At 56.2% G+C, this 24796-nt stretch overlaps 1 protein-coding gene across 2 annotated transcripts in view; it reads left to right on the top strand.

The window, feature by feature from the left end:
* Positions 1-24796, top strand: part of TBC1D14 (TBC1 domain family member 14) — an 83074-nt gene that overhangs the window by 27194 nt on the left and 31084 nt on the right. The window contains exon 3 of one of the 2 annotated variants that reach the window (XM_058670313.1): positions 5313-5433. In XM_058670313.1, coding sequence (XP_058526296.1) covers positions 5313-5433 — 121 coding nt within the window. Of the gene's footprint in view, positions 1-5312; positions 5434-24508; positions 24629-24796 lie in introns of those variants that run through there. The other variant, XM_058670314.1, reaches the window with a different exon arrangement.

Consider the following 24796-nt stretch of genomic DNA (forward strand, 5'->3'; position numbering starts at 1 on the left):
TGACCCAGCCTGTTTGGGGGTCAACTATGGTTGGAAGACCTCTTTCTGTCTGTCTGTATTCTCTGTAACTCTGACTTTCAAATAAATAAATAACTTTTTTTTAAGGGCCTGCTCTGGTAGCTGTGGCTGGAGCCCCAGGACTCCCCTCCTGCTGGGCCGTGTGCTTGTGCCTGAGGGGAACTTACAGAGAGGGCCAGCAGCCTTGCCTCTGTCAGGGAGCTCTAGCCTGGGGTAGATGTGCCCAGGAGGTGTGGCATCCAGGTGGGCAGGACCTGTAGGCATGCGGCCCCAGGGGGTTCTGGGCAAGCCTGGGCCCTTGGAAAGGGGAAGTTTTCCCATCTGTCTCCTGAGGCACTTGCTGCTGGCCACAGCCTGCTGCAGGGGGAGGGCTTGGCTGGCTTGCCCAGGAAGGGGCTGCTTGGGAGGTGAGGAGTGTGCAGCCCTCTGCCTCTGCGGGGCAGGGCTCAGGGCTCTCCGGAAAGGGCCAGGAAGTTTTGGTGAGGTGTGGGTGGCCTGGGGCTTTGTGGTTGGGGCTTGGCTGTGGCGACTGTGGCCAGTATTCATCTGGGAGCTACATGGAGACCGGGGTGGCCTATCCTTATTTTCACTCCTGATGACAACTTTCTCCCTTGAACCACCCTTTTCCAGGCAGGCCAGGCAGCAGGAATCTGACATTCTTTGGGGGCATAGTGAGGTTAGTAGGGGGGTCTCAAAAGATGCCCTGTTGCTGGCCACTGCCCACTCCCTGGCCTCCATGCCCCCTCACCTTCCACTGCCCTTTCTCCCCAGGGTCTCTCTCCCTCCCTGCTCAGAGGGAACCTCTGCTTGCCTTGAGACCGCCTGCCTGTGCCTACCCCTTAAACAGATGTGGTGGCTGCTCTGTTTGCCCACAAACAGGTACTGAGCACCTGCTGTCTGCCATGTGGGTTCCAGGCTGCAGAAGGAAGGAGGCCAGGGGTACCACATCCACCCAGCAGAGCGGTCTCTGCCAACAGCAGCTTCCATGAGGGTGGGTTGGGAGCTGAGGCGCGACCCTGAGAGCAAGCGTGAAGATGACCCCTTTTTTCTTTTTTAAGATTAATGGGGCCTGGTGCAATAGCATAGCAATAAAGTTCCTCGCCTTGAACACGCCACGATCCCATATGGGCGCTGGTTCTAATCCCGGCAGCTCCACTTCCCATCCAGCTCCCTGCCTGTGGCCTGGGAAAGCAGTCGAGGACGGCCCAAAGCCTTGGGACCCTGCACCCACGTGGGAGACCTGGAGGAAGTTCCTGGCTCCTGGTTTCGGATCAGCACAGCACTGGCCATTGCGGCTCACTTGGGGAGTGAATCATTGGATGGAGGATCTTCCTCTCTGTCTCTCCTCCTCTTTATATATCTGCCTTTCCAATAAAAATAAATCTTTTTTAAAAGATTAATGAAAGTGTTACAGAGGAAGAGATCACAAACACAGACTTCCATCCACCGGGTCACTTCCCAAATGGCCTCGGTGGCCAGGGCTGAGCCAGGAGGAAGCCAGGAGCCAGGGACTTCATCCAGGTCTCCGATATGTGTGCAGGCCAAGCTGTTAAGAGAGGAGAAAAAAGAAAAGAAAGGAGCTGGATGGGAAGTGGCAGAGACCGGACTTGAACCAGCCCCCATGCAGGATGCTGCCATTGGTGGCGGCAGCCTCGCTGGTTGTTCTCCAACACAGCCCCCATGAGGGCTTCCAGTACAGGGGTGTGAGCAGTGGCAAGAGGGCCACCTGGCTCCCACACAGGGTTCTATTTCTTGGTGAGGGCCAGTCAGAGGGTAGCAGGCTGAGGAGTGGACTCACTTTTGGGTTGACACGACCCCTGGGGTGCAGTGAGGGGGGTCTCAGGGTGTGGGTTTCCTGAAGGACTTAGTGAGGGCCATTCCCAGAGCCCAGCCAAGTGTCAGAGGAACACAGGATCAGAGCTGCTGCTGCTGTCCCCTCCCAGCCCCTGCCTGCTGGGATGGTGTAGGCCCATGGGGAGGTCCCGGAAGCACAGCCCCGCAAGGGCTCCCCCCAAGGGCTCAGGGCCCTGGAGAGGTCCTGGAGGGGGAAGTCCTGGAGGCACAGCCCGTGAGGGCTCAGGGCCCTGGGGAGGTCCCGGAGGCACAGTCCGTGAGGGCTCAGGGCCCTGGGGAGGTCCTGGAGGGGGAGGTCCTGGAGGCACAGCCCCCTCCAGGGCTCAGGGCCCTCACTGGCACAGCTTGTTTGGGAGATGGTTCTGGATCCTGCTGCCCCCAAGAGAGAATGTGCCCGGGATGCCTTTCCAGCATCTTGGAAGTCGCGCCCTGCCCCTGCCCTGCAGGTTCTTGGCTGAGGTATCCTGCGGCCTTAGGCTGGGTGAGTTTGTGTTAGGTGACGCTTCCGGGGTGGATGATGACTTCGCCGCCAACCCGTGGCTCTGCCGCTTGGGCTAACAGCCACCTACCTGCTCCTTTTCCTGTGCGACATGCTCACTGCTCACACTGCGTTTGCTTTCTTGCGCTTCCCTAAACACAGGCCAATGTGGGCTGTCTGGGACGCGGAGTTCCCGGTGCCTGGTGCTCTGTGTTTCCGGAAGCCGGAAGCATTAACCTTGGCCGCAGCAGTCCACACTGCCTTATTGCTGTCGGAATCTCTGCTGTTCAGTTGCTCCAGTCCTGCCCTGGCAGCATCGGCCGCAGGGCCTTGGGCCAGGAGGCCCTTTCTGCCAGAGTCCTTTACACTCGAGCCCCAGTGGGAAGACCCAGGGCGGAGGGCACAGCCGCCTGTGGTCTGTCTCAGTTTTTGTGACCTTATTTCAATGTGATTTCATGAAGACTTACCCAAAAGTTGCCAAGAAACACAAAACTAGGAGCTCCATGTAGTTTTACCCAGGTTGACCAGCTGTTTACATTTGGTTATTTTTATTTTGTAATTTAGTTTTGTTTAGCTTTTTGAATTTTAATTAGTTTTTAAGTCATTCTAATTTATACATATGATTCTAAGAGTATAATGATACTATTCCTCCTTCCCTCTCCCTTTTAGTCTTTGAGATAACATCCTTTAAATGTATATTACAGTAAAAGGGTTTAACGCTTCACTGAAGAAGCTTAACAAGTAAACAAAGCAAGCTGAGCATGATAGCTCATCTGACTAATCTTCCACCTCTGAGCACTGGATCCCATAGGGGCTCTGGTTCGTATCCCGGCTGCTCCACTTCCCATCCAGCTCCCTGCCTGTAGCCTGGGAAAGCAGTCGAGGACGGCCCAAAGCCTTGGGACCCTGCACCCACGTGGGAGACCCGGAAGAGGCTTCTGGCTCCTGGCTTTGGATCAGCTCAGCTCTGGGCGTTGTGGCCACTTGGATAGTGAATAGCAGGAAGATCTTCCTCTCTGTCTCCCCTCCTCTCTGTAAATCTGCCTTTCCAATAAAAATAAATAAATATTAAAAAAAAAACCAAAGAGTGAAGAGAGCACCCTAGTGGGCCCCATGAGCAGCAGCTGTGAACTCTAGCTGGCTGGGAAACGAGCGTCCCACTGCCTGCAGCGGGTCTGAACAGTCCCTAGCCTTGAAGTCATGCAAGTCTAACAGTCTCAACCATCAGGTTGGCTAAAGTACAGAACAGAGTCTCATAAAACTATATTTGCAGCAATACTTCTACACTAGGCATTGCTTTTTCTTTCTTTAAGATGTATTTGTTTTTATTTGAAAGGCAGATTTACCGAATGAAGGAGAGAAAAAGCTTCAAGCTGCTGATTCACTCCCCAAGTGGCTGCAAAGGCCATAGCTGAGCCGACCCAAAGCCAGGAGCCAGGAGCTTCTTCCGAGTCTCCCACATGGGTGCAGGTCATACCTGGGCCGTCCTCCGCTGCTTTCCCAGGCCACAAGGAGGGAGCTGGATGGGAAGTGGAGCTGCTGGGATTAGAACCAGTGCCCCTATGGGGTGCTGGCACCATAGGCAGAGCCTAGTTCTGGCTTAGTTCTGTCTCTTGGCTTCCATGTGACCCAGCTGGCCCTGGCTGTCATGGACATGTGGAGCTGAACTGGATGGGCAGTTTGTCACCACGTGTCTGTTTCTCTACCTTCCAAATGTCTAGAAAACCAGGAGACCACAGTAATGCAGTGCCGTTTCCAAATCCAGTCCGTGCTGAGCGTCATGAGCTGCTGCCTAAGTTGCTGTGGCCTTTCCTTGGTCATGGTCCGGGCAGAGCCACGACCCTGTGCGGCATCCCTCCAGGCTGACCCACTCCAGTCTGGACTGCTTCAGTGGCCTGTGTCGACTGTCGCACGGCCATGATCCGGGCACAGGCCTTGCCCACCAGCTGCCCCTTTCAGACATGCCTGCTTCTCCTTGTGGCCTCGGTGCCATGACAGGCGTCTTCTTGCTCCTCCGCTCCTGTGCCGTGTAGCCAACACGGAGTGTGGAAAAGGTCTGCAGCCCCACGGGCCTCCGGTCCCCGCTCGGTCCCCGCTCGGTCCCCGTTCCCCACTGCCCTCTCCTCGGGCTGGCCTTCTGCGAGCTCTGCCTCCACGGGAGTCAGGGTTCTGTTGGATTCTGCAGTTTGTAACCCATTGTTCCCCTCCCTTACATTAATTAGGTGTTTCCAGACTCAGCCAGTGGGGGCCCTGTCAGCCCAACTGCTGTCCCCAGGGGGTGTGTCTTCACGTCCCTTTTCCTGGCTGGACTCTCTGCAAACCGTTTGTTTCTAGTAAGTGCGCCAGTGCAGTACACTCTAGAACTCAGTTCTGTTCTACCAGGTGGGGGTATTTATGGTATTTTTGTGGTGGGAGGGGGTGTTAATCCGGTGACCTTGGGCTGTGTGGTTTTCTTTGAAGCTTGCAGCTTGTTGATGCATAGGCAATACTGATTGATCACGTAGATAATTGAAACCAAGGTTATTCCTAAGCACTGACTGTGCCCCTGGAGGTTTAATCTCTTCAACAACTTGTGGAAGCAGGGAGCTCGAGCCTGCCTGGTTAAACATGAGCTGGGGAGGCTCAGAGAGGCTGGTCACCAGGCTCGGGTCACACAGCTGGTGACCAGGGGAGAGAGCGCCTCTTGCTGACTCACTGGTTAGGATCTGAAGGGTCTGTGCTCCACACTGCAGGCTCCGTGCAGGTGATGTTGGTAACAAGTAGTAACTTTCTGGTTGAAGGTCTCTGTCCTGCTGCCTGATTCTTTGTCCGCATGAGAACCCAGGGCGAGGAACCAGTGTGCGACTCATCGCCTTGCCCCCTCCTGGCCAAAGCCTGTTTGCTTTTACTGCAGTGGCTCTGGGGCCTGGTGTTTCCGTAAAATCCAGACCCTAACTGTAAACCTCTTATTTTCTTCCTGTAGGAATTTACTTGCTAGAAAACACAATGCAAGACTTGACAAACACAGTGACTTGGGATGGAAGTTATTTGGAAAAGTACCGCTCCGAGAGAATGCACAGAAAGAGTCAAAGAGAATACAAAAGGTACCCAAGCTGGGAAATCAGAACTCACTGTGGTGTGTGTGCAGCACGTGTTCTAGAGCCTCGCCGAAACGCCCGCTGCTGACGCTCTGCGTTAGAACACCCTGTGCCCGCTGCGTGCCGAGTCTATCCAGAAACGGGGGTGGTTTAGCCACTGTTGTTTCCTAGTTGGTCCCGCGTGCCCCGGGGAGTTCTGGCTGCGCCGCCAGGCTCCAGCTGTTTAGGATTTGGTTCCTTTGAGTAGTGAGTCGGGGCTGCAGGTGAGTTACAGCCCAACTTGATGAATTGTTTGATAATGAAGCACTCTGTGTGGGCTGTTAGAACAAGTACTTTGGGTGCTGCTCTGGGTCAGGAGGGCCTTCCCTCCAGTGCTAGTGCTGCTGGGCTCCTAGGCCTCTCTGGAGGGAGGTGGGGGCTCAGGGCCAGGCCAGCCTGCGGCATTCCCATACTCCTCCCCCCGACAGCCTCCGAGCGAGGGGCAGCAGCTGCAGGCATGCTGGCTTCTCTTTGCCCTAGGAAGCCAGTGCACAGCTGGCCCTCAGCGTGTGTGCTCCTGGGCCCAAGGGCCGGCCCTCAGCATCCGTCCTCCTCCTGGGCTGTTGGGCCATCTTGCTGGGTTGCTGGGGGCCTGGTGTTTTCACAGGGCTCCCCACACCCTAGCCTTCTGCTCCAGCTCTCCATGCACACTGCACAGGCCTGCCAGGCGCTGCAGCAGCAGGCCTTGTGGCTGCCGCTGGAGTCGGAGGACATGCCCACACTGTGAGTGGCCCCAGTGCTGGCGCTGTGCGCATCTTGGCAGGGCACACAGGCACCCGCACTTAGAAGAACAACACGGTTGACCGGGAGTTTCGCACTAAGGTATTGCTCTGTGCTGGTTGTCAGCCAGTTCCTGTGTTTCCAGTAGGTTGTGTGAGGAGTATACTGTTACTTTCCTCAGTTGACCAGAGGCACTGGAACACAGACTGAGTGACTTGTGCAAGTCACACAGGTGGTCATGGCAGAGCTGTGGTCAGAGAGTGGCGGGAGGATACGCTGGGGGTGGTGTGCAGCGTGGCCCAGGTCGCTGAGCCAGAGGGCAGTGCAAGGAGGTTGGCGGAAGTCCTGGGGAGCATGGCAGATTTCCTGGAGCTGAGGTCACCCTGCAGCCCCTGGCTGCTGGCCTCATCCAGGTGAGAAATGGGGTCTGGCCCAGGGCTGCATCCTCGGTTGGGGGTAGGGTTGCAGCGTGCTAATCCTTTTAGTACAGATCACAACAACTGCTGACCTGCTGTGGGGCCAGGCTGACCTGCTGTGGGCCCAGGCTGACCTGCTGCTGTGGGCCCAGGCTGACCTGCTGTGGGGCCAGGCTGACCTGCTGTGGGCCCAGGCTGGCCTGCTGCTGTGGGGCCAGGCTGACCTCCTGCTGTGGGGCCAGGCTGACCTGCTGCTGTGGGGCCAGGCTGACCTGCTGTGGGGCCAGGCTGAACTGCTGCTGTGGGGCCAGGCTGACCTGCTGTGGGGCCAGGCTGGCCTGCTGCTGTGGGGCCAGGCTGACCTGCTGCTGTGGGGCCAGGCTGACCTGCTGCTGGGTGGAGCCGAGGTGTGGAAACAAGTCTGGGGCACTGACCTTGGCCAAAGTGGACTTGATGTTTGTTCTGAAGCTGTCTTTCACCATGTGTGGTGTTGTCTGCACTCTGGAGACTAAGTCAAGTCGGAGTTGGAGTTGCTTCTGTAGGTGTCGCACTTTGAGCTGGAACCCCTTCTTCCACCTGCGAAGGTAAAACCCCAGTGCACAGGGCAGTGATGCATCAGGAAAGGAAACCGTCAGGCTGCTGCTGAGTTCCTGAAAACTGCATGATGAGAAGCGATTACTAAGGCTACCTTCCTCCAGCTCTTAGCATCACCGGCATCATGTTCATGATGATCTTTGTAGTTCCCTGCTTGCTCAGGGGCTGAGCATGGATGGAGTCGTTGACCCTGAAGGGTTTTTTTTCCCCCTGACTGAAGTGACTAGGCTAATTACGTGTAGCAGCACTGCCAAGTGTAGGTCATCTGGCTGCTCACGTCACACTAATGTAACTGTGCCGACGGGGCCACCCCGAGCTGGTGCGCTGCAGCGCTGGCCCCTCGCGGCTCTTCCCCTCCCGCCCCCCGTGCTGGCATGGCCTGCCTGGGCTCGAGGTTCTGGACCGCTGTGGTCCACGATGCTGACAGGGTATATGAACCTCTGGGAAGCTCCACTCCTTGCCCTGTCCCTCTCTCTGGAGTTAGTTTTTAGCATTTGTTTGGGAGACAGATGCAGAGTGACCCTCCTGCTCCTGGCACTGGTTTCCTCCCCAGGTGCCCCCAGTGGCTAGGCCTGGGCTGCAGGGGACAGGAGCCTAGTTCCTAGAGTCATGGCCACTGCTTTCTGGGCTCCAGATGGTGGTAAGCTGGAGTCCGGGGCTGGCAGTCAAATGTGGACACCCTGATTTGGGGCATGGGCATCTTCACTGCTGGACTCGCCCCCTGCTTTCTAGAGATGTGTGCATTTACAATTATTGCTCAAGAGAAGTGGCAGTGCTTGGTGATCTGTGGGCGTGGATTAGGGTCAGGCTGCCTGTGCGTGGCGCTGCTCTGCCAGTTGGCTGCATGGCTTTGGGCAGACGGCCTGGCCTCCCTTTTTTCTCATCTAGATAATGTGGCACACTGTGGGCCCTGCCTCCAGGGCGGTAAGGACTAAAGCAGCAGATCCACGCTGTGAGCCTGAGTGGTAATGAATGCAGTGAGGGCTTGAATATGCTCGCTCTTTTGGTGGGCTCAGCTGCGTTTGTCCACCTTGCACAGCAGCAAGCGGGCATGAGAAGGAGGGCACGAGCCGGGGCCCATGGTGGAGGCAGGGCCCTGGGCTGGGCGCGAGGGGCCATGTCCAGGCCAGGCCGTGGGCTGGGGTGCGAGGGGCCGTGTTGAGGCCAGGCCGTGGGCTGGGCGCGAGGGGCTGTGTCCAGGCCACGCCCTGGGCTGGGACGCAATGGGCCGTGTTGAGACCAGGCCCTGCGCTGGGGTGCGAGGGGCCGTGTTGAGGCCAGGCCGTGGGCTGGGGCGCAATGGGCCGTGTTGAGACCAGGCCCTGCGCTGGGGTGCGAGGGGCCGTGTTGAGGCCAGGCCGTGGGCTGGGGTGCGAGGGGCCGTGTTGAGGCCAGGCCGTGGGCTGGGGTGCGAGGGGCCGTGTTGAGGCCAGGCCGTGGGCTGGGGTGCGAGGGACTATGTTGAGGCCACGCCCTGGGCTGGGGTGCGAGGGGCCGTGTTGAGACCAGGCCGTGGGCTGGGGTGCGAGGGGCCGTGTTGAGGCCAGGCCCTGGCTGTGGCGCAGGGAGCTGTGTTGAGGCCAGGCCGTGGGCTGGGTGCGAGGGGCCGGGTTGAGACCAGGCCCTGCGCTGGGGTGCGAGGGACTATGTTGAGGCCAGGCCGTGGGCTGGGGTGCGAGGGGCTGTGTCGAGGTCAGGCCGTGGGCTGGGGTGCGAGGGGCCGTGTTGAGGCTAGGCCCTGGCTGGGGCGCAGGGAGCTGTGTTGAGGCCAGGCCGTGGGCTGGGGCGCAGGGAGCTGTGTTGAGGCTAGGCCATGGGCTGTGTTGAAGCCAGGCCCTGGGCTGAGTGCGAGGGGCCATGTCGAGGCTAGGCCATGCCCTGGGCTGGGGTGTGAGGGGCTGTGTTGAGGCCAGGCCCTGGGCTGGGTACGAGGGGCTGTGTCGAGGCCAGGCCCTGGGCTGGGGCGCAGGGAGCATAGTTGTAACAGGTTCTCGTGGCCTCAGGCAGCCCATAGCCGGGCTCTGCATCATGAGAGCCTTGTACCTGCAGGCCTGGTCTGATTTTCGGCTCTATCATTCCCTGTTGGTGTGGTCTGGGGCTGGCTGTCCCTTCTCGCTCTCCTCTTCTGCTTGCTGGCTGTTCCTGAGGTCCCTGCCTACAGAGCTGTGGGTGAGGAGGTACTATGTATGGTGTATTGTCACCAGAGTTGGTCATCGGGGAGAGCTCCCAGGAGTTGAGTTGAGGGAGAGAGAGACCTTCCATCCACTGACTGATTTCCTTAATGGCTGTCACAGCCAGGCCTGAGCTAGGCCGAAGCCAGGAGCTTCTTCCAGCTCTCCGACATGAGTGTAGGAGCCCAAGGACTCCAGCCGTCTTTTGCTCTTTCCTAGGCACATTAACAGGGAGCTAAATGGGAAATAGAGCAGCTGAAACTGGGACAGGTGCTCCTACGGGATGCTGGTGCTGTAGGGAACAGCTGGACCGGCTGGGCCGTGACACCAGCCCTGTACTGGTCTACTTTCGGCTTTGGCCTCAATAGACTTAACATTTTGAGGGAAATTTGAAATTTTATCACAAATGTTTACTTATACAGTTTATTTGAAAGGCAGAGAGAGACATATACACAAAGATCTGGTATCTGCTGATTCATTTTCCAAAACAGCACAGCAGCTTAGGCTGGGTCAGGTTGGAGCCGGAAGCTGGGAGCTCTGGCTGGGTTGCCCTGTTGGCAGGAGGGACTGAAGGTACAGGGCGGCCAGGACCTGAAGTCAGGTTTCTGAAGCCAAATCTTTTCTGTAATGTTCAAAGATTTTTTAGAAATATTTATTTTATTTTTATTACAAAGTCAGATATACAGAGAAGAGGAGAGACAGAGAGGAAGATCTTCTGTCCAATGATTCACTCCCCTAGTGAGCGCAACGGCCGGTGCTGCGCCAATCCAAAGCCAGGAGCCAGAAACCTCCTCCAGGTCTCCCACGCGGGTGCAGGGTCCCAAAGCTTTGGGCCGTCCTCCACTGCTTTCCCAGGCCACAGGCAGGGAGCTGGATGGGAAGTGGAGCTGCTGCGATTAGAACCAGTGCCCTTTTGCTCAAGGTGAGGACTTTAGCTCCTAGGCCACCGTGCCGGGCCCAATGTTCAAAGATTTATTTATCTATTTGAAAAGCAAAGCTACAGAGAGAGAGAGATCTGTTGGGTCACTCCCCAAAAGGTTACTGTGGCTTGGACCGGGCCAGGCCAGAGCCAGGAGCCAGGAACCTCAGGGGCTGGCAGCATGCTGATCATCACCTCTGCCTTCCCAGGTATGTCAGTAGGGAGCTGGATTACAAGTACAGCACCCGGGGGTCCAGCTCATAGGGGCTGCTGGCATCTCAAGTGGCAGTTTAACCAGCTGTGCCAAAGGTCTCCCCTGCTCTTCTCAGTTATTGTGTAGTCGTGGAAATCGAGTCACCTTTTCTGTGTCTCATGTTATATTGCTGAGAGATTGTCTTTATAGGGGATGACATCACCAAAGCTGCAGCTCCCAACGTTGTGGCACCCACACAACCCACTGAGTTGTGGTACCCACACGACCTGCTGCGTTGCAGCACCCACACGACCCAGTGCGTTGTGGCACCCACGTGACCCGCTGCGTTGGTACCTGGACTGTGAGGAGCACCGGCTCTCGGCCCTAGCCCCGCTCCCCTGGCACGGAGATGCCTCCTGGAGCTGGGGCCTAGCAGGGTGTGTCTCAGGAAATGTTGCAGCGATGGTGCTGAGGGCGTAGGGCCAGTGGGCAGGTTGTGACACCATGGGAGAGTACCCACGGGGCTGACTGCTCTGCAGAGTTCTGTAGTTGCCAGAGAACTGGAGCAGGCGGAGATGCAAGGTGACGGGTGGTTGGGGTGCGCGTGGCTGGCCCAGCCCTCCCGTCGCCAGGTCTGTGGGCGGGCGCTGATGCTGTGCCCTGGTGCAGTGCCTCCTGTGAATGAAGGGGTCTTTCTTAGCCTCCTTGGTCATTCGTTTGCCCACCAGCACGGAGCCGCTGTCTGGGTGCCTCTGTGTGGTGGGGAGCCGGGCATTGTGGGAAAGGGAAAGTTGGCTGGGCCCTGGCTGCCTTTGGAGTTCATCAGGGTCAAAGACATTGGAGCAGGTCTGCAAATAATTAATTGCTCTTGGAATAGAAGTTGCAAAGGAGAACTTCTCGTGACCCCAGAAGTTGCTAGACCATCTGGCAGGTACCGCGCCACAGCAGTGTGAGCAGGGTGGAGAGGGGGCGACACACAATTGAGAAAATAAGAAGTGAAACGGACACAAGATAGCAGGTGGCCAGAGGGAAGCCCCCTTCTCCAAGGAAGAAGTCACCTCCTGAAGGCTCGCTGCCCCAGCCTGGCCTGAGCTGCTTGGGGAGTGAAATGACAGGAGTTGATGGGGCACAAGCTTTGCTAGCCATGCTGCATATTGATGTTCACCGGCCAGCGCGTGATGGCCAGGAAGCAACAGTGTGACAGGGGACAGTGGTCAGTGCGTGACTGTCTCAGGACCTCCTTGAAGTACACAGTCCTGTGGCCTTGGACCGTAGGCCACTGCAGACCCTCGCCACAGGCCTGACCTTTAACCCCCTGACTACAGACCCTTATGCAGGCCTGGCCTGTATCCCTCCAACTGCAGACCCTTGTACACAGGCCTTGAGTTTTCCCTTGTCTCGGACTTTTGTCCACCTGCAGAGTGCTACCCAGAGTCTGACCTCACCCCCGCCCTCCGTCTCTGGCACCAGCAATCTGTGAGCTCCAGATTTCCAGCACAGTCTGCCCTGCTCTTCCTGATCGAGCCACACTGTTGCTTTTTGACAAACTGCCTGTGGCAACACATTTCTCTAAAATTAAGTTGTTTTATTTTCCCAGGGGACTGCTGATGTGTGTGGGAAAGCAGCAGGTAACGGCCCCAGTGCGTGGCCCCCTGCCACCCATGTGGGAAGCCAGGTGGAGTTCCAGGCTGCTAGGAGGCACGAGCGTGTGCAGCGAGAACCACGCCACGAAAGATGTGTTTCCTCTCTCACTTTGCTTTTCAAATGAATAAATAGCTTTTTTGTTTTAATCTGTGTTTATTTGAAAGACAGTTACGGAGAGGGAGAGACAGGCCTACATCTTGCACCTCAGGCTCACTCCTCAAATGGCTGCCGCTCTCCCATGTCGGTTTCGGGGGTCCAGACGCTTGGCCGGTTGCCTGCTGCTGTCCCCCACACAGCAGGGCCCTGGGTCTGAGGAGCAGCTGGGCTGCGAACAGGAGGCAGCTTGACCACGTAACATTTTTTTAAGTAAAAGTGAAACTTTGTAACTTGAGCAGATATTAGAGCCTGGGCGTTGATGTGTTGGAGTTGGTTGGCAGCAGTTTCTGACTCCTAGCTGTAGCACTGTGTATGATCTGAGGAAGGAAAGCTGCCAATTGTGTAACAGTGGCTGGGGGTGGGGGGCTGGGGTTGTGACCTGGAAAACACAGGTCATGTGGTCAGAGAGCGCACACCGCCGCTGTGCTTTGGGAACACCTTGAATGGCCCTCTGGAATTTCAGGTCAGCTCTGGAATTTCAGGTCCACGACAAGTCCTAAAGCCCAGGAGCAAACTGCCTTCTCTTCCGTTATTCTTGGGAACCAAGGTTGCAGCCACAGCACGGGCTTGAGTGTACAGTCTCCAGGCAGTCCCTGCAGCGGAGTGCAGGGGGAAACTGGACCGGATGCCCTGAGGCCAAGGCTGGGGGCTTCTAGAGAGGGATCGGTAGCAGGTGAAGTGGGGAAACCAAGCAGTCTGCCAGCTGGGACTCGGGGCAGTCCCCCACTGAGGCGTGGGTGTAACATGGACAGGGAAACCCAGAGCAGCTCCCAGTTCTGCTGGAGGAACGGGCTCCTGACCTTGGGTGCAGGACTGCCCCGCTTCAGCCCTCGGGACAGTCCCATTGGCAGCAGCCCTGCTCAGGAAGGGCGGCTCCTTAGGAGAACTTTCTTCCCAAAAAGGTGGATGAAATACTAATTTTTTAATTTGATGATTTATTTGAAAGGGACAGAGAGAAGGAGAGAGGAAGATGCAGCCCTCCCACTGGTGTGGTTCACCCCTCCAACGGCCACAGTGGCTGGGACTGGCCCAGGCGGAAACTCCGTCCGGTCTCCGCGTGGGTGGCGGGTCCAAGCGCAGGGACCATCTTCAGCTTGCTTCCCAGGTGCAGCAGCAGAGAGCTGTGCTAGAACCAGAACAGCCAGGACCTGCACCAGGGCTCTGACACCTACTGCAGCACGCGGCGACTTCCCGCTGATGTTTAATCTCTCTTCCCACCCTGCGGGCTGGAGTGCTCACAGCTGTGGGACATGTACGTGGCTAGAGAACCAGGAAAGGAGAGTCACAGGGGACCGGAAGTACTGGAGTGCTTCAGGAGGGAGTGCTCGGAAGAGTGACCCATCAGGGTTCTTAAGAACTGCCAGGCTTACCACCAAGCTGTGGGTTCAATATAGCCAGACTTAAAATCTGGACTTTGGGCCAGACCATCGGCAGATCCCGGATTGGCCACTGGGTGGTGCACTTGCTGGGTAATTTGATACAGCAAGGGCTTCAGCCGCATACCTCACAGGAAGCAGGTTGGATCCAGTGTCTGGAATCCAGCTGGATGGGGTGCACATCGCCCTGCAAGGGAACTGGACCTGAGTCTAGGCACAGAGGCCAGCAGGTCCAGAATGCGACTGAAAGCAAATGGTTGAGGAGGAGCTATGACGTCCTCGGACAGTCCAGCTGTCAGGCCCCAGCAGGTAGCACAGATGCTGGGGTCAACCAACAAAGGTTGTCAAGCACCTGTTTTAAAGGCTGCAGCTAACAGGAGCGAGCACTTCTAAGCTGGGAAGATACGTACAGGATGTTACTAAAGAAAGAGCGAGTATAGGGGCTGGCATTGTGGCAAAGTGGTTTAAGCCACAGCTTGCAATACCAGCATTCCGTACTGCAGTGCCAGGTGGAGTCCCATCTGGCTCCCTGGATGCGCCTGGAGAGGCCGAGGAGCGTGGCTCAAGTGCTTGAGCTCCTGCTACCTGCATGGCTGAAGGTCTAGGTTTCCGACTCTGGCCTGTTATTTGGGGAGTAACACAGAGGAAGATTCACTCATTCTCTTTCTCCTTGTGTGTGTAACTCTTCAAAGAAATAAATCTTTCAAAAAGAAAAGTTTGCTTCAGAGAAAAGAAAATGGCCGGAGAAAAAGTGGGATATTCCCTAGTGAAGACACGGTGATGCCAAGAGTCTGCACTGGATAGGGAGTCGTGACTCAGTGTGAGGTGTGAGGCCGCGGGGCCAGCCCTTCTCACCGGTCACTAGGCGATGCTGCCTGGGCAGAGGCAGCCTGGTGTAGGTGCCGAGCAGCACCGTCACCCACCTGTCATCACGTGCACACGCAAGCTGGCCTGCCACGTGCTGGGAGAGGCCCGGCCACGTGCTGGGAGAGGCCCGACCACGTGCTGGGAGAGGCCTGGTCATGTGCTGGGAGAGGCCCGGCCACGTGCTGGGAGAGGCCCGACCACGTGCTGGGAGAGGCCTGGTCATGTGCTGGGAGAGGCCCGACCACGTGCTGGGAGAGGCCCGGCCACGTGCTGGGAGAGGCCCGACACTCCGCAGGATGTCATCTTGTGACGCAGGCTAGAAGAGTGTTGGAAACACGGAGGGGTGTTTCCTGTCAGTCCTGGGCCCGCAGGGCAGTCCCCGGATTTATAGGGTGAGGTATTGAGAGGGAATTGTGTAACAAATGCTCACACGTGGGGAAAGAAGAAAAATCTCCAACAAAAATCAGCTTTTACCTAAGGAAACTATGAAAGGAGAACATAAGCCCAGAGTAAGCAAAAGTAAACGTGAGAACAGAGACAGGAAAATATACTGGATCAAAAGCTAGTTCTTTGAAGTCATCAGTGTGGGACGTGGGTAGCCCGGGTGGCACCCTACCTGTGTTCCTGCTGCCTGTCTCTGTGCTATCATTATTTAAAATTATCATTTAGGGGCCAGCATGATGGCTCGGTTGGCTAATCCTCTGGCTGCTCTACTTCCCATCCAGCTCCTTGCTTATCTGCCTTTCCAACAAAAACAAATAAATAAAAATAAATAAAATTATAGTTTTTAAATGATTTTTAAAAAAGATTTATTCATTTTATTACAGCCAGATATACAGAGAGGAGGAGAGACAGAGAGGAAGATCTTCCATCCTATGATTCACTCCCCAAGTGAGCCGCAACAGGCCGGTGTGCGCCGATCCGAAGCCGGGAACCTGGAACCTCTTCCGGGTCTCCCACGCGCGTGCAGGGTCCCAAAGCTTTGGGCTGTCCTTGACTGCTTTCCCAGGCCACAAGCAGGGAGCTGGATGGGAAGTGGAGCTGCCGGGATTAGAACCGGCGCCCATATGGGATCCCGGGGCGTTCAAGGTGAGGACTTAAGCCACTAGGCCACGCCGCCGGGCACTAAATGATTTTTAAAAAAGATTTATTTTTATTGGAAAGTCAGATATACAGAGAGAAGGAGAGAAAGAGGAAGATCATCCGTTTGATGATTCACTCCGCAAGTAACTGCAATGGCCAGTGCTACACTGATTCGAAGCCAGGAGCCAGGGACTTCCTTCAGGTCTCCCACATGGGTGCAGGGTCCCAAGGCTTTGGGCCATCTTTGACTGCTTTCCCAGGCCGTAAGTAGGGAGCTGGACGGTGCCGGAGGGTGCGTGGAGTCGGCGATAAAGAAAGACACAGACACTCTCACTTGGTGCCTTCTTGCTTGCTTGCTTCCAAGAAGAAGCTGTCCTTTTTATTTGCTTAGACACATCACTAGCCTCTGCACAAAAGTTTGATTTTTTTATCTTTAACTTTAGAACTAAGACAGCATACACAGATGTTCACTTAATTTTTACTTCATGGTCAGCCAGGTGCTCTTAAAGATAATTCTGTAAGTTACTATAATCAGTTTCTTTAAAGCAAGCCATTATTCATTCTTCAGAAGTAGCCATTAGGTGACAGCCAGAACTCCAAGGCCGAGGCACAGATGGTTACCTACCAATCAGTAAAACATTCCTACTACATTTTATTTTCACAACTTATCTATCACTTAATGGGAAAAAATACATCAAAAGAGAAAAAACATAAGGATCTAAGACAAAAAGTTTCAAATGTTAAATCCCCCTACAACTGCAAACCCTACAACCTCATAAACAATCAAACAATAATCAAAAGTATATCTTTGTGATGTTAGTAGAATCGCCCTGTATTTCCTCTAGTTAAAAAATTATGAAAGCAGCTAAAACAGTTACATTTTCTGTGCTTCAAAAAATTGCAGAGACAGGCTAGCCTTTGAGATAACAATAACTGTATTTATTGCCATAGCAGTTTCAGCTCTCACTCCCATCACTTCCATTACTTTGTAAAATTCTTACTAAGCCATTTCCCAGAAGGCATGCTATATGTCTGGGCTAGATTTCAGGACAATGGGTGGGCACACCGTAAGGTGTCCAGAAACGGCATGGGCTTAATTGTACTCCTGTGTGCAGTTAAAGGCCCACTCACCAAGATATTATCAATAACATTAACTCTCAAGCTCATATTACTTGCCAAAGCCATCTCACAGGGGCAAACAATGCCTCAATAGATTACAGGATTCTTAGTGGGGTGCTTGAGTGTCCGTGCAAAAAGGTGGTGAGACTGCACCAAGGTGGTCACAGAGAAATCCGCCGGGCCCTGCCAAACAGCTGGAAGCTCCCCCGGGCCCTGCCAAGCAGGGGAGCTGTTCTCTTCACACCTTCGTGCCATCCACACCTACTGCACGGTCCCCAGCAGGATGGGAAGTGGCGCTGCTGGGATTAGAACCGTCACCCATATATGAACTGACCCATTCATGGTGAGGACTTCAGATGCTAGGCCACCATGCCAGGCTCTAAAATTATGGTTTAAAGCTGAGTTTTGTCAAGCTTGCTTTCTGAACCAGCTGGTGTGAACATGTGGTTTTCTTGTTTAACTGGCCATGCAGGGGTTCCATTACTGCTTGCCCCCCCATCACAGAGGCACTCAAAACTGAGCTAGGACCCCACTGCTTAAGCCATCACTGGCTGCTTCACTGGCTGCCACTGCGTAGACAACCTGAACCAGACCCAGAGGCTGGGATGTGAACCTGCGTTCAATGGGGGATGCAGGTGTGCCTAGCGGGGTCCTCACTGCTTCACATCCACCCTGCATGATAATTTTAAGCAATCAGTAAGATTGAATGAATTAGCCAGGCTGCGTTTGACCTGGTGTTTGTGCTAGAAGTTTCTCCTGTAGATGAGTGTGTGTGTAGGTGAGAGTGATTGTTATAAGGATATTGAAAAGGCAGGAATGGTCGACTTGGAGGCAGTCATGAGCTGGTTAAATCCTGAGTGGAACCCAATCACGGCCTTGGAGAGCAAGGTGGATAGCATTTGTAAAGTGTGTTTGCTGGGTGTGTGATGAGGTCAGCATGACCTTGTGGCTGCCGCATGGAGCTAGAGGGATCCTACCAAAGCAGGTAGGGGACGGCTCCGGAGAGGGGACGGGACGTAAGCTGGGTGTGTGGGCAGCAGGGTGGAGAGACCTGATGCCAGAGTCTGGCTGCTCTGGAAGGCTGCAGAATGGTGGAGGAAAATGAAGGAACAGCACAGTGAATCAGGCCTGTGGGTCCCCAGAATGCATCTCAGCCAGTGCCCAGAGCAAGGAGGGCAGTGGTGACCAGAGTGGAGAGCCGGGCTGCTCCCGTTTGGCAGGAGTAAGTCTGCCTCTAGGTCTTGTTCACGTTACTCGCCTTAGTCAAGCTTCAGGACTTCATTGTCTTTGGACAGGGCAGGCGTGCGACACACTGCTGGGCCTATGTGTGAGTGCCCGCTGCACTTCCGGTCCAGCCCCCCTGCTGAGGGACACCTGCGGGGACAGGGGAGGACTCTCATGCTCACCTGTGCACCTGCCACCCTCTGTAAGCCACAGCACATTACGCGTTTACACTTGCGTCTCAGGCCTATGTCCAGGGCTCGCGTGGTCTGCCTGAAGGGAATGCTGGGGTCATGGCCTGTGGGAGGCTCTCAGTTCTAATGGCACCCGCCACTCACCAGCTCTCCATGACCGGGAGTTTGTGAGCACCTCAGCCGCCTTAACTGGGGCAAGAGTGAGGCGCAGACGATGCTTCCGGCACCTGGACGGGTCTCCCATGGGGCCGGTGCTCGAGACAGCAGGCGTTATTTCTGCAGTTTTAGGGCTCCAAAGTGTGACATGAGCCTTCCGGTTGGCACCGGGGCAGCAGGCCCGTCTTTGCAGAGGCTGAGCTGGTGCTTACTCTGCCGGCGTGTCAAGGCCACGAGCACTCTGCCGCTTGCGACTGCCTGCGTCTCTGTCTCTGTTGGCCCCGTCAGGGCTCCCCCTCCACTTCCATGTGAGTCACGCAGATAGTCCGCGATGATGCGTCCCGAGGTCTGCGGTGTTAGCCACCTAGGGCGGAGCTCTGTGGACGTGTTGTAGGGCTTACTGTGTAGACAGAGCAGCCCCCGGGCACCTGCCCTGACCAGAGGGTGGCGTTCGTCATTGCTCAGTGCTTGTCTGTCGGCACCCGGAAAGTGCAGGGAGCACACCTAGTCAGGACTCGCTGACCAGGACCCTGCTCCCAGGGCACTGCCGAGATCCCCAAGTTGTACTGATAGTTGGTCAAAGCAGGGATGCGTGATGTGGTGTTCCGGCGGCCTTGGAGGGCCTTCTGGGAGCCAGGCTGTTCTTGTTACTGCAGCATGGCTGTGGCCTGGAGATTGAGCTGCGGCCTCACCAGTGTATGGCAAAGGAGAGGGCCGTGGGTGGGGCCCCTGTGCAGAAGCCTGGCAAGGTGAGCAGGAGGCTGTCTGGGAAGATGGGGGGAGTATTGGGAGAAAAGCAGGGCAGGCGTAGGGGCTGCCAGCCGGCAGGCAGGGGGCTCTGAGATGGGTGGGAGAGCTCGCCGGGGCCCCTGAGACGTCCCCCCCGACGTCCCCCCCGACGTCCCCCCCGACGTCCCCTCAGACGTCCCCCCGAGATGTGAGCTTGGGTGCTCCTGTGCTTTACTTACTTGCTTTTTTTTTTTTTAAAAGATTTTATTATTATTGGAAAGCCGGATATATAGAGAGGAGGAGAGACAGAGAGGAAGATCTTCCATCCGATGATTCACTCCCCAAGTGAGCCGCAACGGCCGGTGCGCGCCGATCCGAAGCCGGGAACCAGGAACCTCTTCCAGGTCTCCCACGCGGGTGCAGTGTCCCAAAGCCTTGGGCTGACCTCGACTGCTTTCCCAGGCCACAAGCAGGGAGCTGGATGGGAAGTGGAGCTGCCGGGATTAGAACCGGTGACTATATGGGATCCCGGGGCGTTCAAGGCGAGGACTTTAGCCGCCAGGCCACGCCGCCGGGCCCCACTTACTTGCTTTTGACCTCATTGTACTTTTGTTAAAAATAGTGTCTTATTTATTTGAAATTCAGAGTGACAGGGAGGGAGAGCTTTCCATTTTCTGGTTCACTTCCCAAATGGCCAGAATGGCCAGAGCTGAACCTGTCCAAAGCTGGGAGTCAGGAGTTTCCTCCAAGCCTCCCACGTGGCTGCAGGGCCCAAGGCTTTGGGTTATCCTCCGCTGCCCTCCCTGCACTGGAAGCAGAGCAGCTGCAAGTTGAACCAGTAGGATGACAGTACCGCACGTGGCAGCTTTACCCACTAGGCCATAGTGTTGGTCCCTGTTCTACTTTAAGAGTAACATTTTTTAATTAATCAGCTTAGTTATGGAGTGGGCTTTTGGCACGATTTGGTTAAGATGCTTCCCACTCCAGTCTCTGCCTAAGCTCCCGGGAAGGCGGCAAGTGACGGGTCAAGTAGTGGGTCCTGCCACCTTGCTGGGGGTCCTGGAGCAAGCTCCCCGCTCTTTGGGCCAGTCCTTCTGGAGCCATCATGGGCAGACAGGAGCTCTCTGTGTCTGCCTCTCCAGTAAATGGAATTCCTCAAAAGTCAGTGCAGGAGATGTGGTAGGAGAGTACAGGGAGCAAAGCTCCGCATGCAGTGGTATCACCCGGGAGGGCCTAGCCCTGCTCCACACAGGAAGTGGGGTCACCTCAGCCCGCTGCCCCCTCCACCTTCAGGCCAGGTACACATCCTTGCCAGGACCTCCCCTGGCCTTCAACTCTCCCAACTCTCTCCAACTCTCCTGGCTCTGGGGACCCGGCTTCGTCCTGCCCCAGGTCTCTGCTCCGTCTCGCCCCCAGGCTGGCCTCTTGTCCTGGTTGACTCTGTGTCTCCCACCTGTCTGGACACACCTCCCCGGTGTTTTCCACTCAGAACTCTTCAGCTGTGGTTTTAAAGTTATTTGTTTTTATTTAAAACACAGAGTTACAGAATCCGAAGGAGAGAGGGAGAGATCTTCTATCCATTGGTTCACTCCCCAGATGGCTACAATGGCCAGAGCTGAGCCAGTCTAAAGCCAGGAGCTGGGAGCTTCTGGGTCTCCCATGTGGGTACAGGGGGCCCAAGGACCTGGGGCATCCTCCGCCGCTTTCCTAGGCCATAAACAGAGAGCTGGAGCAGCTGGGACTCATACCTGTGCTTCTATGGGTTGCTAGTACTGCAGGCTGAGGCTTAGCATACTGTGCCGTGGAAGCAGCCCATCTTTTCTGCATCTTGAACGTCTGCCTGTTGGCTGTTTTGTAGCCTGCCTGTAACCCTCTCTTCTCGTGAAGTGTAAATTCAGGAAAGCAAGGAGCAGATGTGTCATCTTCAGGCCTAGGACAGAACTTGGTCTAGTGGATGGTTCATCTGTAAATCTGCCAGACTTGGAAATAGATCATGAGTGTCAACGCCTCAGACCTTACTGTGTGGTGAACAGTTTGCTTACTCAGGGGGCAACATCCATGCTTTCCCATGTCCTTAAATGTTCTTCCAGAATTTGGTTTTTATTTGTGAAGTCCTGGTATTTTGTGCAGTTACAGACCAGGTAACTGCTCAGATCAGGCATTGAAGCCTTCCAGCCCCTGTGAGGTCAGCTGGCCTGGGCCACAATGCCGTTGCCAGTAGGTGTCTCAGCAGGTGGCCTGCTGGATCTGCTTCGGAGGGGCAGTGTCACAGAGCCAACAAGCAGGTGGCCCAGTGTGCCAGTGGGGATGCCGGAAGCCCGATGAGCTCTGGGTAGCTCGGACATGCAGGGCTGGTTAGGGGCGAGGAAGTGGCCCGCACACCTTCTGGCTGTTGTCTCAAGTGTCAAAATTCAGTGAAGGCCAGCCTGTCATCACAGGCTAATACGTATTGTTAGCCTGGCCTGCAGGTTGCAGCCTGCCATGGATATGAGCAGGTCATTTTGGCAAACTGCCTTGACATGTGTACAACACACACTTAAGGCATAGCTCTCCCATGTTACCTTTTTTTCTTAAGATTTATTTATTATTATTGGAAAGCCGGATATACACAGAGGAGGAGAGACAGGGAGGAAGATCTTCCATCCGATGATTCACTCCCCAAGTGAGCCGCAACGGGCCGGTGCGCGCCGATCCGAAGCCGGGAACCAGGAGCTTCTTCCAGGTCTCCCACGTGGGTGCAGGGTCCCAAAGCTTTGGACCATCCTTGACTGCTTTCCCAGTCTACAAGCAGGGAGCTAGATGGGAAGCAGGGCTGCCGGGATTAGACCCAGCGACCATATGGGATCTGGGTGCATTCAAGGTGAGGACTTTAACCGCTACGCTATTGTGCCGGGCCCTCCCATGTTACTTTAAGTGTACTGGTGGGCTCCTGATTGCTAAGGTGTGTGTGTCAGGGTGTGTGCTAGAGATGGGGAGAGGTGGGGCCTGGGTGCCTCCATATGTACGTGGCTTCCAGGCATTGCTTCCAGGAAGTGGTCCCCATGAGCCCCCAGGCCAGGCCAGCCACCCCAGCTGCCCGGGCTTCTCTGCTGAACACCTAGCACAGAGACATGCTGCTGGTCCTTGCTTGTCTCTGTTCCCCAGGCGGAGGATTCTGAGCACCTGCAGGCTTGGGCTTCACAGGGCACCCTGCTGGTTCCACAGAGACCGTGACGTGAGAACGCAAGACTGGGCAGCCCCCCATGCTGGCCTCGTGGCTGATGGCTCCAGGGTGGGGGCAGCACCCAGGGAGCGAGCACGGAAGGAGGCCGGAGCTGGGTGAGTCCTTGCTGGGGCAGCAGCCGTGGCAGGCCTCCTGGGGTCATGAGAGTGCATCCAGGCAGCAGCCGCATAGAGGGAGCGGGGCGGGAGGCAGCAGTGTTGTAATTCTGTGTTGGTGCCTGCCTGGAGGCGGTGGACCTGGCAGAGGCCTTGCTGCAGGTCTCACGGCGGGGGGGGCGCTCTCGGAGGACCCTGGTGGTGGCTAACGTGAAACCAGAGCCGTGCCCTGGCAGGTGGACACAGTGACCACTCAGGTGCAGCAGTGTAGGGAGAGGGAAAGAGAGATTTAGAGGTCTTTCCTACAGAGTTTCCTCACCGGGTGCCACAGTAGCTGGGTCTTGGGGCTAAGGCAGGCTGAAACCAGGAGCCTGGAGCTCCATCCGGGTCTCCCACGTGGGTGGCAGGAGCCCAAGTACTTGGACACTCCCTCCCAGACACATTAGCAGGGAGCGAGATCAGAAACAGAACAGCTGGGATTCGGTCTCGGATGTATGGGCTGCCAACGTCTTGAGTGGCAGCTTAACTCACTGCACCACAAAACCCAACCACGATGGAGCAATTTTTGACATTTTGAACATGTTTTGTTCATTTTGCCACTTTCCATTTCTAGAATGTTGAGTCCTTTGAAAGTAAGTTGCAGCTCAGAGAGCGAAGACAGGCTGGGCCGCATCCCCCTGCAGAGGCCTCATGGTCGCTGCCCAGCCCTGGCTGCTGGCTCCACCTGCCTGCTGGTGCAGGAGGCTGGGCGGATGGCTGTGGTTGGGGGGCCCTGCCTGGCGCCAGCATGGTGGGCCCCTGGGGTGCAAACCAGTGGATGGGAACTCTGTTTTTGTCTCACTTTGTCTCTTATCTCTCTGCCTCTCAAATTACGAGAGGAGCAAAGAAGAAAGACACATTCTCCTGAATTACCTGGCCGTGTTTGCAGCTGGCTTCCGGCCGTGCCTCTCCCCCACCCGCTTTGGCTTCCTCCACTTTCTCCCTGCCTTCCGTGTGCGGTGGGGGGGGAGTCACGCCGGATCCTGGGAGCCTGCACGGCCTAGGCTAGCAGTAACGCAGCATGAGTAGGGTGCTGGGCTGCATTTCCACGGACTCCTAAGGCAGTCTGGGGTTACCCTTCCTGGTAACTTGGTGCCTGGCTTTAACCTCTTGCCGCACGGGGAGTAGTCCTGTGCCGGATGCAGTCATCTCAGGGCAGACATGAACAGTGCCATTCCGACGCCCCCTCCTGTTGTCCGCTATCTGACTTTTGAGTAGTTTTTCTTAGCAAGCATTCCCTGATCCTTTCTGCTAGAAACAATCTCTCCTGTGTTGTTTAAGAATGGCTTAGGAAGGAGTTCTTGGCGTGGCAGTTCCGGTGCCGCCTGCTTCCAGTTCTGGCTTGCTGCTTGGACCCGCTCCCCAGTGGGAAGACCGGGGATTCTGGGCTCCTGGCTTCTGCCCACTGCAGCTGGACTGGATAGGGGACCTGAGCAGGTTTTTTCATTTGTCCTTTTGAAGTTTTTATTTTTTAAGTGGCTTAATTGAGACATATTATAAAAAGCCACTTACAAGAGCTCATTGATTCTGACTCAGTTACACAGTTTTGCAGCCGTCCAGGCGACCTTTCAGAGTGTTTTCCACAAGTTCTGTACTCTTTTCCATAAGCCCACAAGGCTCTGCAGTGCCTGTATGCGAGTCGGCCACCCTCCGTACCCACCCTCCGTGTGTTGGTTGGCGCTGTGTTGGGTGGGTGTCACAAGTGGGGGCCACAGGGCACCCCCAGTCCAGTCAGCCCGGGACTCTAGAGCCACAAACTAGCAAATCCATGACATGACACTGAGCAGGTTACTGCTGTTTGTAAATTGAGATTGAGGCTCACACCCTGCGGGATGCTCCCACCTTATCCCCTGCGGAGTTTTAGGAGGCAGTTTTGGGGTGTACTTTGACATCTGGCCCCGAAATTCCCCATAGCCGCCCCATCCCGCGCCGGAGCGGGGGGGCCCAGCCGCTTGTGGTGCCCCATCTCCTTTTTTTGTTTTTAATTGTGCACGTTTCCCAGTGTGGAGGCCTGTGTTGGGGGACCCGGGCACCCCGAGTCCACGCGGCCGTCCCGGGGGCCCTGGCCAGCCAGGCGTAATGCATCGAGAGCGAGAGCGCGGATGGGCCGCGCGGCATCTGCGAGCCGCTGAGCGGCCTGGCGCCGCGCCCCGCCCCGCGTCGTGCGCGCTGCCCGCGGCTGGAGCTGGGCCGCCCTGGGCGCCGGGGCATGGGGCCGCCGGCTGCGCGCTGAGCCGGGCGTTCATGGTGAGTGCCGGTGCCCGCCGGGGAGCCCGGGCCGCCTGGCGTTCCTTTGTGTCCTTGTGTGCGGAGCTCCGGGGCGGGGCTGGGGGATGGTACGAGACCACGGCCTTCGGGCCGCTGCCCTTGCCGGGAGCGCTGGCCTGCTGTCTCCGGAGGCAAGGAGGACCAAGG

The sequence above is a fragment of the Ochotona princeps genome, chromosome 11 (genome assembly GCF_030435755.1).
Source record: "Ochotona princeps isolate mOchPri1 chromosome 11, mOchPri1.hap1, whole genome shotgun sequence".
NCBI lineage: Eukaryota > Metazoa > Chordata > Mammalia > Lagomorpha > Ochotonidae > Ochotona > Ochotona princeps.